This window comes from Chrysochloris asiatica, unplaced genomic scaffold (assembly GCF_000296735.1).
Source record: "Chrysochloris asiatica unplaced genomic scaffold, ChrAsi1.0 scaffold00175, whole genome shotgun sequence".
Lineage (NCBI taxonomy): Eukaryota > Metazoa > Chordata > Mammalia > Afrosoricida > Chrysochloridae > Chrysochloris > Chrysochloris asiatica.
The window spans coordinates 5704512-5721096 of NW_006408693.1; the positions used below are offsets into that span (position 1 = coordinate 5704512).

Genomic DNA, 16585 nt, shown 5'->3' on the forward strand with positions numbered 1-16585 from the left:
AGAGAGATAGGAAGAGAGAAAAGAAAAGAGATATGGAGATTGACTGAGAAGCTGTATTTATAGCTTATAATTCATTTACATAAACTTTTCACTTACACATTTAAATGATTCTGGCCTTGATAGTTAATACCAGATTATCCAGTTGATTATTTGGATAGTAAACTTATACTGACAGCCTTATTCTTACCAGAACACAAAGCCTCAAAGATCCTCCCTACAGTCTTTTTGAACTGTTTTCTCTCCTTTCAGTGGAATCACAGAGAAGTTGGTTCATTTGTGTCTTCATGCTTCTGAATTCATTTACTTTTTCTGAAAAAATTACCCCACTTTTGATATTGTTGATTTCTGCTTATTCTTATATTCTTCTTAAAGTTCACCCTTTTTAAACAAAGTAGTTCCTGATGACTGTTCACAACAGACATTACCGTTAAGTCTTTATGCATATCTCTACCATGGTCCTGATGCAGTGTACTTCCAATTTCTTCACACAGATATGCATTTATAATCATAATATGGGCTTCTTTATGGTACTCATCCATTTCATAACAGCTAATGATTTAATACAGGTCACTTTGTCCCAATCACTCTTTAAACATTGCATATAGTCAATATTTTTAGTACTCACAACTCAGCGAGGTGGATATTCTCATTTTACCAATGAGAATACTATGGTACAGGGAGTTTAAGTGTTTTTTCTAAAGTCATTTAGTAAGTCAATATGATCAGTACTATGTTGTTGTTGTTGTTGTTAAGTGCCGTCGAGTCGGTTCCGACCCATAGCGACCCTGTACAGGGTTTCCGAGGGTGTAAATCTTTACGGGAGTAGAAAGCCTCATCTTTCTCCCGCGGAGCATCTGGCAGTTTCGAACTGCTGACCTTAAGGTTCGCAGCCCGATTCGTAACCACTACACTACCAGAGCTCCTTACTGATCAGATAAAAGAAGGTTATAAATGCTTAAGATATAAACGAATAAGACTTAAGTATAAGGATTGACAAATATATGTTTCAAATATATACTTGTCTATTAAAATATAATGATTTTTCTTAAAAATACTTAATAAGGAATTAGGATAAAAAAACTACTTCAAAAAAGCTTTTAAACAATGATTTCAAAACTAAGTTAACATCGAAACTTTCTCAAGAGAAAATGTAAAATGTCTTTACTAACAAAACTTTTCATCTATTCAGTCATGCATAAAGTAATTATATGTGCTCCTGTACTCATGAAATTATACTTTTGCTCCTGAAAATTTGAGAGTTTTTGCTGTATAAATGCTACAAAGAATTTTATGGTGTCAATGATTTTGTTAGGTCCAGACCAATATTCCTTAAGAAGCATAACCAAAAAGCTGTAGGAAACATCATTAATCTTCTCACATTTTTGTTATTGCACCCCAAGAGACTGAAATATTATAAACCTGAATTTTTAAAGTCAATTATTTGATTCTTTCTGAAGTTTACAAACTAAGAATTTCATGAAAAGAAAAATAAGAATCAATGTTTGGTGACAGAAATCTACTTTACAACATAAAATCATGTAAAGTAGGAAAAAATGGTTCCAAGTTTAAAACAGCTTGCAGATACTGCATCTACTTCATATTTTAAAATAATTTCAATTTTGTAAATATGAAAACTGCTAAAAACAATAAATTTATTCTAAAGTTTAAAAATGAAAACTTCTTTATTTTGTATATTCTCCATAGTACGATTGTTTTTATTCCATTGTAACTTAAAATTAGGCCTCCTAAAGTCAGGACATTATTTAATCTTATTTTTTTGTTTTTTTTGGACAGCTCTAGAAATAATAAAATGTTTACAGTTTCTGGAAATACCAAGTTCTATTCTCAGTTTCATCTATACCACAACACACATAGGACCACTAGGATTTAAATAATTTACTATCTGAATCTATATTAAGAATATAAAAGCACATTTATAATATGACCTGAAACTCCAATGTAGCAAAAGCTAATGAATATAGCATTCTGGATTTTCACCTATCTCTGGACGACACAGTAGAGAAGAAAGAAGGCTGGGCTGCCACAGCATAGGGAGGTCTTAAGAAGAGCAACTTTTCCTGACACAGTAGGTGAATAATTCTGATCATGTTGCTCCAGAGGCCGCCCAGTGTAACATTACTATCCAAACAATCAACCTGGTAATTGGGTATTGATTATCAAGGCCAGAGTCCTTCATGGCCTTGCATGTTTAAAGTGGACATGAAATGTGACACATGAAAAGACTGGAGGTCTTGCAATGTTGTGACAACTGCTAGTAACATACCGAAAATTCTTCTTGAAACTTTAGGTTGTTGTTTGTGCAAAGCTCTTCAACATGTTGCAGGAAGGATTTCTTGCTTATTGGCCTCCAAATAAAGAAAGGTGTAAAATAGAGTCATGTTAGATTGTTCTTTTAGCATGTGAACTAGCTGTACGAGTAGCAAGTTAAAGAAAAATCGACATTGTAAAAGCCATACACAACATAGCCCTTGGAAGCCACTCTGTCATATTTACAAAATGACCTTTCCTCTTTTAAGTTCACTTTTTTTGTTTTCATGGTTCAAAATCTCTTTCAACCTAAGTGATTTTAAATGAATGATTTAACATTTTCAAGTAAATGTAAGAGCATAAAGTTATTATTGAATCCTAAAGCACATAATACTTCTTCGTCATACAGAAAACATTTTATACATTGCAAGGTTTTAGAAGATATAAAACATTTCAGTGACCTCATTCTCATAATGACATGGTTTTTAAACCCCAAGGAGTTTAAATATCCCCGTATTACTTCCCAAGCTAAAATACAGACATGCAGGCTTCACCCCAGAGAGAGAGAAAGCATTTCTCCAGTTACCATGCAATTGGTCATGCTTTTATGATTTATATCCAGTTTGGAGACTTTTCGAACAAACATAGAGAAAAGGAACCACACATTAAGATTCACTGACTCAGTGAATCTAAAAGAAATATTAAAAAAGAAAAGATATTTAACAAACTTACTTGATGGATTTTCTATAACTAAGTAACCTGCAACAGAGAGTGTATTAAATGTATTTTGAGGTGGAGGGTATAACGCATTCTGAAAGAGCTCAGATTATAATCAGAAAAAAGTATAATAAATCATTAATGTGCAATATGCTATGCTTTTAACTATTATATGATGGTTATTTTAAATTTTCTTTCATTATTTTGCAATTCAATTATTTGGACTCAAATCACTATTTAGCTTCTTTTTCAAGCAATTTGGCTTCTCTCCTATTGTAGGCATTTGGGGCATTGCATTAACAACAGGTCCTTTTTTAATGTATTGTATAATATTCAGTGGTCTAAAAACATTACTGTAGATTAAATAAACAACTTTTCTTTATCCATAAAAAAGAGTGCCAAACCAAGGAGAACAGATCTTTGAAAAATGCCATCATATTTCCTAAGTCTTGTTTCATGATTGAGTTTGAATGAATATACAACCATAACAAAATCATGATTTTAGTTACTTTCAACATTTTTACTTTCAATATTTTAAATCAATTTTTTTTTCAAATTACTTTCAGTATTTTTTGTGACTGTTCATTTATCAAGTAATTTATATTCTAGAAAAATTGAAATAATTCTCACAGCTAAATAGACTATGTAACACACACAAACTTAGAAATGAGCACATTTTTAATACCATGTTTGTCATGCACAACACATTAAGCACTGCAAAGAACACAAAAGGCACAAAGCACAATGAAATAAAATGAAGAACATAACTCCTGGTGTGGCGCTGTGTGTTAATACTCTGGACTGCAAAGTTGGTTTGAATTACAAGGTCAGTGGTTCAAGCTCACCAGTCGCTCTTCGGAAACCCTATATAGGGTCGCTATGGGTCGGAACCAACTTGATGGCACTCAACAACAACAAAAACAAATAGATGATTTTATTGTTTTAATTGAAGAATTTTTATAAGATGGTATGCTTTTTTAATAACTGATAAATGCTAGAAAATAACTGTATCAGAAAATGTGGCATATTGAATATTATGAAAATGCTCTCCAAAGTGTGTAATAAATGAAAAAAAAGAGAGGAAAAATATATATAAAAAAATAAAGGAATTGTTTAAAAATATGCTAGTGCATGTATAACCAAGAAAAATGAAAGAACATACCTCCCAGCTTCTTAAGGTATAACCTGGCAGAGCATCCATCGTCAAATATGGTACTACAATGATAATGTAGCAATGAAGGAGCAAAGCATGTTGGTGAACTAGGTTGTAGGCTACAAACACAATACTAGAGTGATTCTCAGAATCACAACAGAGAATATTTGATGCTAATAAGATGGATATGAAGATAGTTAGATAGGCTATAGAATCTGAAGAATTCTTGATTTAGGGAAAGGCGGATATATATAGAGTATTTAAATATTGGAGGCCTTGAAGTACCTCTGAATCAGTCATAGATGCAGTGGGAACTGAAGGAGACAAAGACTCCCTGTTGGAAAGAATTACTCCTCAGCAAAAACCAGCAAAGGCAAAAAAAAAAAAAGACACCCATGGACTAGACTCTCATTATTCTAGTCTCACTTAGATGTCTGTGTCTCAACACTCCTATATCATTATGTTCCTTTCGAATAGAAAAGGAAAAGAAGAGAGGTGTGTTGGACAAATCCTAATTAACTGAGCTTGAGGTAAAAATGACTGAATTACTTGAATGAGAAAGATTGAATTTTCTGTTACCACAAGGAAATAGAAATTATTGGGCTTCATCGACATCAGTTTTATAATAAAAGGGAACATTTTTATGTTATCAGTTTGTTATTGGTAAAATTCAAACATTTCTGATTAAGTGACAGGTTCTTAGCTCACATATTTAAAGGAGTTAGACTGCCACCCTATAAAGAAGAAATGCTTTATTTTCCCAAAGGATGCGGGATTATTTGAGGCTGTACTGGAAAATTTTATTATTGGAATACCAAAAACCTAAAATGGATATTTGTTTCTGGACATATAAGAATTAGTATATGTTTGTGAAGTTCCCAGTAGACGTTAAACATGAGTAAAAGAGAAATGCATAAGAAATAGCTAAAACAGAACATTATTCACATCTTTGCTCTTCTTTCATTAATGATCTGTTTATCATTTAGAAATTACAATAGATTTGTTTTCTGTTAAGTATTTTTCTTTTTAGAGAAAGCTCTACAGTAAATGTTTTTATTTTTACTATTGTTATTTTAAATTTTATATTTGATGAGTTTCCTAAAGATACAAAATTTAAATGTAACTGAATAGCTATTGGGCTAAGGTGGATATGTGTGAATTCTTGCCTTTTAAACTATAATTTTAATGAAATGAAAATATAATGTCCTGACTGGCTATAACTACTAGCTATGTAATCTTGAGTAAACTACTTAATTTTTCTATGCCTGTTTTCTAATTTGTAAAATGAATATATGCATATTCATTCATATATATATCTCAAGTTCATATACTCATATATAGTACATTTAGAAAAGTTACTACTGCATTTAGTAGTTAGTATGTCCATGGCACTTAACAACAACACCATATCCTGGTGTTGTGCTGTAGGATCTGCCCTGGACTGTGAACCACAAGGTCTGCAGTTCAATTCCACAACAGCTCCTTGGAAATCCTATAAAGGTTTGCTATGAGCCAGGACTCCACTACAAATCTGCCAGTCACTCCTCAGAAACTCTATACGGATCGCTATGAGTTGGAATCAACTCAATGGTACTTAATAACAACAGATTGTGCTAAATTGAAAAACACATTTTCCTATTTTATTCTTCCTTGGAGTCCTGCTATGGCGCTGTGGGATTAGCACTAGACAGCTAACCACAAGGTTGGTGGCTCAAACCCACCAGCCGCTCCTCAGAAACCCTGTTCAGGATCTCTGTGAGTCCGAACAGACTGAACGGCATTTTATAAAAACAATAATCATTATGCTTAAATAAAGAATGGTTACAGTCATGTAGACTTCAAATCCAAACCCTGTGTTTTAGTTCTAAATTTTTGAACCCAAACAAATCTCTAACAGAATGACTATAAATTTTGACATAATTACGTCAAAACATTTTGAGTCACACTCGCTTTTCTGACATTGCTCTTTGCAGTTGGCTTTTATACTTAATTGGTACTATTAAGGAGCTCTGCTAGCGTAGTGGTTTCGAATCGGGCTCCGAATCTCAAGGTCAACAGTTCCAAACTACCAGCTGTTTTGCGGGAGAAAGATGAGGCTTTCTGTTCCCTCAGAAACCCTGTACAGGGTCGCTATGAGTTGGAACCGACTCCACGGCACATAACAACCAACAACATTATTCCAGGTGATTTTTCCATGACTAAATTCGCTTATTTCCTTAATATCTGGCTTGAGATATTTACTCCTCCATCGACTTTATCTATTACAAGGACACTATTTCTTGCTTCTGTGAAATCGGATTTCTAAATACAAATCATCTTACAACTCGTTTTATGGATACTTGCGGTGCTATGGGTTAGTGTGCTGGACTACAAAGTCAGTTTGAACCACAAGGTCTGTGGTTCAAGCTCACCAGCCTCTCTTCGGAAACCCTATATAGGGTCGCTATGGGTGGGAACCGACTTGATGGCATTTAACAACAACAACAAAGCACATCTATGAAGGATAAAATGGAGCCCTGATGGCACAGTGATTTAAGCACTCAGCTGCTAACAGAAAGGTCAGCAGTTTGAATACACCAACCTCTCTTACAAGAAAAATGAAGCTTTAATACCTGCAAAGATTTACAGTATTGGAAACAATATGGAGCAGTGCTACTCTGCCCGACTGGATCTCTGTGAATCAGAATCAACTTCCTGGAAGAGTTCTTTCCTTTACACACTTGAGAGTAAGGCTGTATTACCATTTGGATTAGTTCAGATCAGTCAGAATGTGCTCACAGTACACATTCAAATAAGGATCCCTAGTAGCATAGTGGATATTGAGTTGGACTGCTAACGGAAAGGTCAGCAAGTTTGAATCTACCCACCTTCTGTGGGGGAAAGATAGTTTTCTGCTCTGGTACAGATGTACAGCCCCAGAAACCTTAAACAAGGTCAATATGAGTTGGAATGGACTCCATAGCAGGCAACCACCACTGCCAGACATTGATTCATCACTATTAAATAAACACTTGTGGATGAATTCAGACCAAAATACACAGTAAGATAAATATGTGTCCTGGTTACTGTAAGATAATCTTTGAATTTAATGATGTTTTCAGTAAAATACTAAACTGTTATAAATAATCAAGATATCATAATTCAAAGTTTAGGAAATTAAGATAAGTAGATTAATCAATAAACAGCATATAAGTCAAATGCCTTACTTATCAAGTCATCTAAGCTAACTACCGAACAGGTGCTAGACACTTTGTATTAAGAAATTAGATATGAGTAAGTCAAAAAGTTTTGCTATAAAATAATAGAAATATCTTTTAAACACAAATATCAAAATGTGAAATTATTTTTCTTAACCGATCCTATATCTAAGCCTCTACATTTCTAATGGTAATATCTCCATTTCTGTAACCCTTCCCCACAAAATTCTGCACTCTTCAATTTACACCACATCAAAACTGCAATTTTGACATTCTTGAGGAACTTAAATTGTGCTCCTTTAAAATGTTCTTTGAGTTTGTAAAACAAAATAAATCTGAAGGAGTAAAATCCGGGCTTTAGGGTGACTGGGCTAAGGTTTCCCAATGAAACTTCATAGGATAGCCTTTGCTATATTAGAAGAATGAGCAGGTGCATTTTTCTGATGGAAAAAAAATTCCTCAGTGCAACTTTCCTGATATTTTTCTCAACAAAGCAGCTTTCCATTTTCTTAAAACTTCTTAATAAGCCCCATGATCATCTTATGCCCTTCAAGACAATATATTAAAATAACCCCTTTGAAATCTAACCGGAAAAAAAAAGTCACCATTAGCTTCTGAGCAGGAGACAATGTTTCAAATGAACCTGGTTTTAAAGGCACCCCACCAAGACAAGTATATTACAGAGATAATTTGTCTGAATTCACTGATTGCAGAAATATGTTTAAACACATTTTGTTTGGAGCAAATCTGTGTATATATGATCTAGAAACCTAGTAACAATACTTTTTGATTTACCCTAGTACAAGAACAAAGGATCTCTGGTAGTGTAGTGGTTATGAATCGGGCTGAGAATCTTAAGGTCAGCAGTTTGAAACTACCATCTGTTCTGTGGGAGAAAGATGAGGCTTTCTGCTCCCGTAAAGATTTACAGCCTTTGCAACCCTGTACAGGGTCACTATGAGTCAGAACCAACTCCACAACACATCACGACCACGAGTACAAATTAATTCTTGCCTACCTAAGTTTTAATGAAATAGACAACAAATTCTTTTTTTTTTTTTTTTTTAAGTAAAAAGGTGGCATCTGTTCGGAATTATTTTCTTTACCTAAACCTGATTACTTTATGTAATCTGTTACTTAAGTTTATATTCATGCAAGAAACAAGTCTTCAAATAGCTTAACTATATGCACTTATTCAATTTGTGCAATGAATAGCCAGCTTATATTATAATTATGTGTGAATTAAAATTTGAAATAGTTATCTGGAAACCTCAAATTGATAAGAAGACACTTTGGTATCAATTACCTATTTTAAATAAAAGTGAGATTTAAAAAAAATTTTTATTTTAGTTGATGCTACCTTTGCTTTGATTCTTCACCTCATGTTGTATAGATGTGTTTGTCCCTTAGGTATTGGCCAGGTTCTAGCATTTTCTTTTCTTTGAGGTTTTAAAGTTTTATTTTTAAACAGGAAAAATAATATTAACTTGGACAATTTATGCAGGGGATTAGGGGAAAAGACAAGTTATAATTTGAAGAAAGTACTTTAATTATCACTGATGGTAATTCAACTCTACTTATAGAGAAAACGGTCTGGTTAGACAGTCATAAAAATAAAACTCACAGAAATTAATATGCATGAAAATCAAGAATGCTATTTCTGAAAAAGGGCTATTTTTTAATATATCAAGTTATTTAGAGAAATATTCAAATTCATATCAGAAGGTTTTTTTAGTAACATTTTTTTAAAACTACATAATAAACTTAATTTTGTTAGTCTTTTTAAAAAATTTAGAAAAATGTTAAGTAGATATTTCGGCTAGTATGGTAGTCTTATACATTTAAAACACTAAAGCTTACATTCAAATTATATTGAAATCATTGGTGTATAAATAAATTAGAGAACTGTTCAGATTTCAGTAAGATAACTGACTACTTTTCAATAGTAAGGGATAAGCATTTTTATTACATGAATCTTAGCTGTCTTAAACCCTATGTTCTTTTGTTGAAACGGGTATTATTTCATGTCTGGGCTCATTTTTTAAAAGTCTATCAAAAACTTAAATTCCACTCAGATTACTCTTGATAGATCCAGAGAGAAACCATTTATTTATTTTGGCAGTGGTGATTGAAGACCATATTGTCAGAGAGACTCAGCTTTCCCTCAAGGTCAATTAGTTGAAATCTATAGGGAATTAAAATAGAGTCCAAATGGAGAGCTATAGATGATAGCCAATAGAAGAGCAGCTTAAATCAGCATTACTAGTGGTATAGGACAAACTGAGAAATTATTTTTTTTCTGTTTAACCAATTAAGTTAGGTTAAAAAGGAAAAAAAACCTTCAAATTATGTCTTATATACTATGATATGTATTTGTTATTTACATAATAATTTAGCAGAAAGTCTATCTCCTGGACAAAATTAATTAATTATATACACAGTTTTATAAAATACTGAATGTGACTTTTTAGTGTAAATATTTCATCATAGCTCTAATTTGGAAATTTATACCTATTTTACCTGTAATACTTTAAAGGTCCTTTACTTTTTATTCTTTCCTCTCATTTTTCTTTGTTCTAGGCTTTCAGATCCTTTTTCATATTTTTACCAAATGACAAATTTCTTCATGATCCTCATTATGTATTTGTAATGTTATCCCACCCAATGGCTGGTACAATGTATCTGATTCCAACACTTTATAAGGGAAACATACCATTGAATAAATAAGTAAATTTACAATTTTCTCATTTAATTAGAAACAATCATTTAGAAAATCTAAGTACTTTGGCACAGTGAAAAACTTCACAACAATTGTGAGAATGGTGCAGGACAGGGCAGTGTTGAGTTCTGTTGTGCATAAGGTTGCTGTGAGTGGGAACTGACTTGAAAACACCTAACAACAACTCCAAGTACTTATATGTGTCCTCATACTTTTAAATCACATTTAGAAGGAACATTAGGGCAATTTGTGGAGGTAAAATCCCTTCCTTTCGCATCACAGTACTGCCAATGCCTAGAATGGTGACCGACACTTAGTAGGTGCTCAACTGATATTTCTTTACTGATTTATTCAAATGAAGTAACATGTCTTATCAGATAGAGTTATAAACACATTATCATTGATGTCAAATAGTTGACGTAAAATTTCCAAGGTGGCAGAGCAATTTGGAAACAAAGTCTTGACAGACATTTTATTTAATCAATTATGTATTCTAAACTTAAAACAATGGACATACCCTTAAGCTACTTCAGGGGCAACAAGGTAGAAGCAATAGATAGAGAGCATAAAGAGACTTCTAATAGCTGTGTGATGGAGTTCAGGTGTGGCGCTGTGGGTTAATGTGCCGACTGCAAAGCTGTTTCAACTGCAAGTTGAGTGGTTCAAGTTCATCTGTCACTCCTTGGGAGCCCTACACAGGGTTGCTATGGGTCAGAACCCACTGGACAGCACTTCACAATAACAACAGCTGTGGGATGAGGTAGACAAAGGTTCCCAATGAGGACTTAATGAAGAGGAGACAGGTAAATCGCTGTGTAAAAAGAAGCCCCTAAAGCCTGAGCTAGTAGCTTGGATCACAAGTAACCACTGAATATCCTCTGCTAGGGGCTTGCTGGTAGTCGCAGAAAAGTACAATTGGAAGAAGACCACATCCACTTTAACTATTAAAATTTATGTAGAAGTATTCTATAAAGGTTCTGATTAATCCAGATGATTAAATTTAGTTCTTTCAGGGTAAGGACTTTGAGCAGAATAGTGTTTTTTGATTGTAGGAAAGAAAATTTGATGATGGAGTAGAGAAAGGGAGAGTTTTGAAAAAAAATTAAGGCATTTTACTCTGAGGTACTAATGGCATAAAGCAAAAAAAAAAAAAATCTGTCTAATGATTAAGAAAAAAGTCACTTAGTTGTTCAAGCACTGTGAGTCTGGAAAGCTGAGAAGTCAGCTTGGAGTGCTGGTTGGAGACGGCTATTTTATGTGCCATGTGATCACTTAAATTTTAGTTCAGTAGCATCTTACTTCAGCAAATGTCTGAATCCAATCAAGCGGGTCTTCTGAGAAGAAATATTTTCCTTAATCTATTTTAATTCAATGCAAAACTTAGCTATGAGTTATTCTAAAATAAAACAAGATTGCCCATGATTCTAACATGCTCAGTGTGTTTGGATTAGAAACAATCCAAGGTTTTTCTATTGCTATCGCACATGTCAGAAGTCCTGGGCCCATTCAGGTCTGTGGTTAACAGATATTTTACAATCAAAGGCATTTTCATTATCTGCCCCATTCACATTCTTTGTATGCATAAACTACCTCTAGTGCACTCAGTCAATTGCTGAGGTCTTTGCTAATGCTGACATTCCATTGTTATTCTCAGAATGTATTAAGCCACTTTTGAGCCAAGATATAAGTGCATTTCTAAGCATCATTAAGGTGCCTAGATACATGCATAGCTGGGTACCCAAAGGTCAGGATAGAGCTTCATGAATATATCATTCTGTGTATAAAACAGAATCATGAAACAGGGATTAGCATCATTTCTGTCTATTACATTACCAACTACATGTGAAGAAATTAGTTAATATTATTAAGTGTGTACCCAGACTCCCCCTGTCAGGTGGAGAACTTGTCTTGTTTCACGGTAAAAATAATACAATAAGCATTTGAGAAAATTTGGTTGAAAATCTATTTTACTATCAAAGCTAACACAACATGAGAACACAGCAACTTTTCAGGAAAATGCACATTATCTTATAATGTGCATTTTTATAATATTAACTATATCATCATATCAGTAACATGCAGTATTATAGAGGGTAAATTGTAAATAGAAAGCAAAGCTTTCTCTTGGCTTTGGGGAAGAAATAGCACATTAAACAAGGTGCCCAATGATCACGTATTTTAAAATATATAGCACACCACCTGACAAGATTAAAGTAACCACAGCAGAGCTCTACATCACTACAATAACTTACTGGATGACAAAAATCTCCTTGCGTCTAAAGAAAAATGAAGAGTATCTGGAAGTAAAGATTCATTATTCATTTAGTATACAAACAAACTGTGTTCGATTTGATTGTTGGTATACGAACACAAGTATTACATATCTTAAACATAATTCTACTTGTAGGATGGTTCTTATATTCAAGATTAACTTATTTTTTGCTATTTCCTGCAAAGAATTTAAGTCAAGGACAAAAGCAAAATTAATTAACAGAACCCACTGAAGAATTAATTACAATTAAACTGTATACTACTCCATACAGGGTTACACATATATGTGTATGATTATATATTATTATTGAAGCTAATGTAAGAATTGCACTACTAAAGGTTTTCTAGTTTCTGTAAGTTTGTACCAACACTAAAATGCTCACACTTTTCCCCTTAAGTGGCTAGCGTATAATTAAATTCAAAAAAATCCTTTTAGAATTATTTTCAGTACAAAAGATGCTGATGATGGAGAAGGGCACCATGGGATCTAGTCTCTTTCAGGTACTTTAATTGATATCGCCTAAAATCCACCACACTTAGCGAAGTACACAAATATAGAGTTATTTTTATACCTCAGACCAAACCCACCTAGGCTAGCATCTTGGCTTTCCTGCTTACAACCTGCATGACCTTGGATAGTTACATGATCTTTCTAAGCATTCATTTTGTTATGCATAAAATGGGGAGAGAGTACCCACCATATAGGATGAAATGTTCTTCTTTTATATTTTTGTTTTGTAGACATGCAAATACGTACAGCACTAAAGGGAAATTTCTAGCTCAATTTAGCCAAAAGAAAGCAAAGAATTTGGAAGAAAACAATATATGGCTAAACCTTGATTCAAATCCACTGCTGGTGCTTTTAATTCATAGGGACCTTATAGGACAGAATAGAATTACCCCACGGCGCTTTCAAAGCTGTGATCTTTTGGGAAGCACACTGCCACATATTTCTTCCATGGATTGTCTGGTGAGTTCTAACTGCCAACCTTTCAGTTGATTAGAAAGGGCTTATGTTCATAGGGTGAATATAAAGAAAATGATCTCAATTATTTCTTGACTATACAAAAGCCTCAAGTTACACACAAAAAAATTATCTAACAGAAACTCTGATTCTTCACTTTAAGAATCCGTTGTCTGTCTCTCTAATCAGGCTTGTTTGCCTTTGAAGGCTTAGTTCTTCCAGCACCTAAATAATATTAGTGCTTTGCTGAAGGACTGCCCCTGAGCACACAGCTAACTACAGAACTATTAGTTACTATTTTGTCTCTAGTCTTATTGTCTAGTTTAGTAGTGACTTTCACAACATGAAAAATCTTGAACAAATAGCAAAGTTTAAAGTAGATCTCTGTAATAAAGAGCAAATATTCAAGCCCCTTGATTTATTATTTTAATGAATTTCTACAATAAATTCAGTAAAACAGTTATTATGTGCTGTTGGAATTCCAAATAATAGTGCTTACAACCATAAATATCAGAATAATAACAAACAAGGAAAAGTCTTTAGCAAGTATAGAAACAAAAGTTTCAAATTTTGCTATTATTATGAATAATATATATCACTTTCCTTTGTGTGAAAATAAATAACAGACATTTGAAAGGCACATCTACATGCTTTTAGTAGGGAAAATATGAAAAGTAGGAAAATAAATACTAAGGAGTCAAAGTTTAAACAAGAATGCCTTGCATATAAACATGTTGCATAAACTTTGCCCTCCTTTTCCATTATCTGAAACTTTACTACAGCTGTTGTGGAAGTCATTGTAAAAAGTCCATATACAGCTTTTTGATGTTAGTTATGTTCAGAAGTGGAAGAATAGACAAGTTGTGAAAACAGACAGAGTTTAGAAGTATGGTCTGACTAGAATGGAAACCTCCTTGATATTAAAATGAAACAAAATACCTATAATAGCTGTTTTTGTTGTTTTTGCTGTTTAAACTTTTTATTGTGATTTAGGTGAAGCTTTAGAGAGCAAATTAGTTTTCCATTCAACAATCCATACACATTTTGTTTCATGACATTGATTGCAATCCCCACAATATTACAGCATCCTTCCCTCTTCTTTCCTTCGTTTATCATTTCCATTAATCCTTCTTTCCTATCCCTTCCTGCATTCTGATGTTTAACCCTGGGCAAATACTGCCTTGTTGATCTCATATAGTTGATTATCCTAAGAAGTGAGTACCCCCTGAGTGTTCTTATTTACCTTAAAGACCTGTGTACTATTTGACTGAAAGCTGAACTACAGGAATGAGTTCAGTTTCAAGTTTGAAGGGTGACTAGTGGCTGAAGTCTCAGGGTTTCCACCCATTTCTATCAGACCAGTAAGCTTGGTCTATAATTTTGGAATTTTGTTCCAGAGGTTTCTCCTGCTCTATCCAGGACCTTCTATTGTGATCCCTTTCAGAGTGGTTGGTAGTGATAGCTGGTCTCAGGATCCTGCAGGCTGAGGTTGGATTAATTGCTTACATGTGTCAGAATTTCTTCTTCTTTGGTTTTTGGTTTATTTCAGATTAATACTTGCACCTTAGATGGCTGCTTACCAGCTCTTAATACCCCAGTTGCTACTTACCGCAGAAGGATGTAGAACATTGATTTCTGTGGATTATATTACATTAATTGGTATCGATGGTCCTTGAAACTATGATCCTAAGCCCTCACCTCTTTTTTAAAAATTGTGTTGTATCTCCCAAAGATCTACTTTTTAAGGACTTTGTGTGTGATGGTGGTGGTAGAGTTGTTGTATTTGTTAGGTGCTATTGAGTCAGTATTGACTCATAACAATCTATGTACAACAGAACAAAACACTGCTGGGTCCTACACCAACCTCATAATTGTTGTTACGCTTGAGCCCATTGCTGCTGCCACTGTGCCAGTCCATCTTGTTAGGGGTCTTCTTCACTTACCCTCCACTTTGTCAAGCATGATGTCCTTCTCCGGAACTGGTCCCTCCTAATAATATGTCCAAAGTATGAGAGATGAAGTCTAGACATCCTGGCTTATAAGGAGCATTCTGGATGTACTTCTTCAACACAGATTTGTTTGGCATTTTGGCAGTCTGTGGTACTCTTAATATTCTCCTCCAACACCATAACTCAAATGCATCAATTCTTCTATGGTCTTCTTTATTCATTGTCCAACTTTCACATGCATGTGAGATGACTGAAAATACCATGGCTTGGGACAGGCACACCTTAGTCCTCAAACTTATATCTTTGCTTTTGAACACTTTAAAAAGGTGTTATGCAAGAGATTTTGTCCAAAGCAATGTGTACTTTGAATTCTTGTCTGCTGCTTCCTTGAGTGTTGATGGTTGATCCAAGCAAAATGAAGTCTTTGACAACTTCGATCTTTTCTCCATTTATCTAGATGTTGTTTATTGGTCGAGTGCTGAGGATTTTTGTTTTCTTCATCTTGAGGTACAACCCATATCGAAGGCTGTGGTCTTTGATCTTCATCAGTAAGTATTTTATGTCCTCTTCACTTTCAGCAAGTAAGGTCATATCATCTGCATATCAGCTTCTTGAATTATTTGTTCAGCATACACATTGAATAAGTATGGTGAAAGAATACAACCCTAGTGAACAGCTTTCCTAAATTTAAGCCATTCAGTATTCTATGTTCTGTTTCAACCAACAATTGGTCTATGTACAGGTTCCTCATGAGTAAAATTAAGTGCTCTGAATCACTCATTCTTCTCAATGTTTTCCATAGCTTGTCATGATCCACACAATCAAAAGCCTTTGTGTAGTTAGTAAAGCACAGGTAAGCATCTTTCTGGTATTTTCTGTTTTCAACTAAGATACATCGGACGTCAGCAAGGATATCCTTCTGTCCATGTCCTTGTCTAAATCTGGCTTGAACCTCTAGCAGTTCCCTGTCAATGTACTGCTGTAGCCATTTTAAAAATACATTAGCAAAATTTTACATGTATGTGATATTAATGATATTATCCTATGATTTTTATATTCCACTGGGTCATCTCTCTTTAGAATGGGCACACATATGGATCCCTACCAGTCAGTTGGCCAGGTAGCTGTCTTTCTCTGACCCTCCACCTTAACAAACATGACATCCTTCTCCAGCGACTGGTCCCTCCTGACAATATGTCCAAAGTATGAGAGATGAAGTTTGGCCATCTTGGCCTCCAGTGAGTACTTTGGTTGCACTTCTTCCAAAACGGATCTATTGGTTCTTTTGGCAGCCCATGGCACTTTCAGTATTCTCCTCCAACACCATAACTCAAAGGCATCAATTCT

At 34.2% G+C, this 16585-nt stretch overlaps 1 protein-coding gene across 1 annotated transcript in view; it reads right to left on the bottom strand.

Annotated features, from left to right (window-relative positions):
- The window catches only part of PTPRQ (protein tyrosine phosphatase, receptor type, Q), a 338184-nt gene that overhangs the window by 42866 nt on the left and 278733 nt on the right, over window positions 1-16585 (bottom strand). The window contains exons 36-37 of the mRNA XM_006871836.1: window positions 3001-3027; window positions 2285-2366 (exon numbers count right to left, since the gene is read on the bottom strand). Coding sequence (XP_006871898.1) covers window positions 2285-2366; window positions 3001-3027 — 109 coding nt within the window. The remainder of the gene's footprint in view (window positions 1-2284; window positions 2367-3000; window positions 3028-16585) is intronic.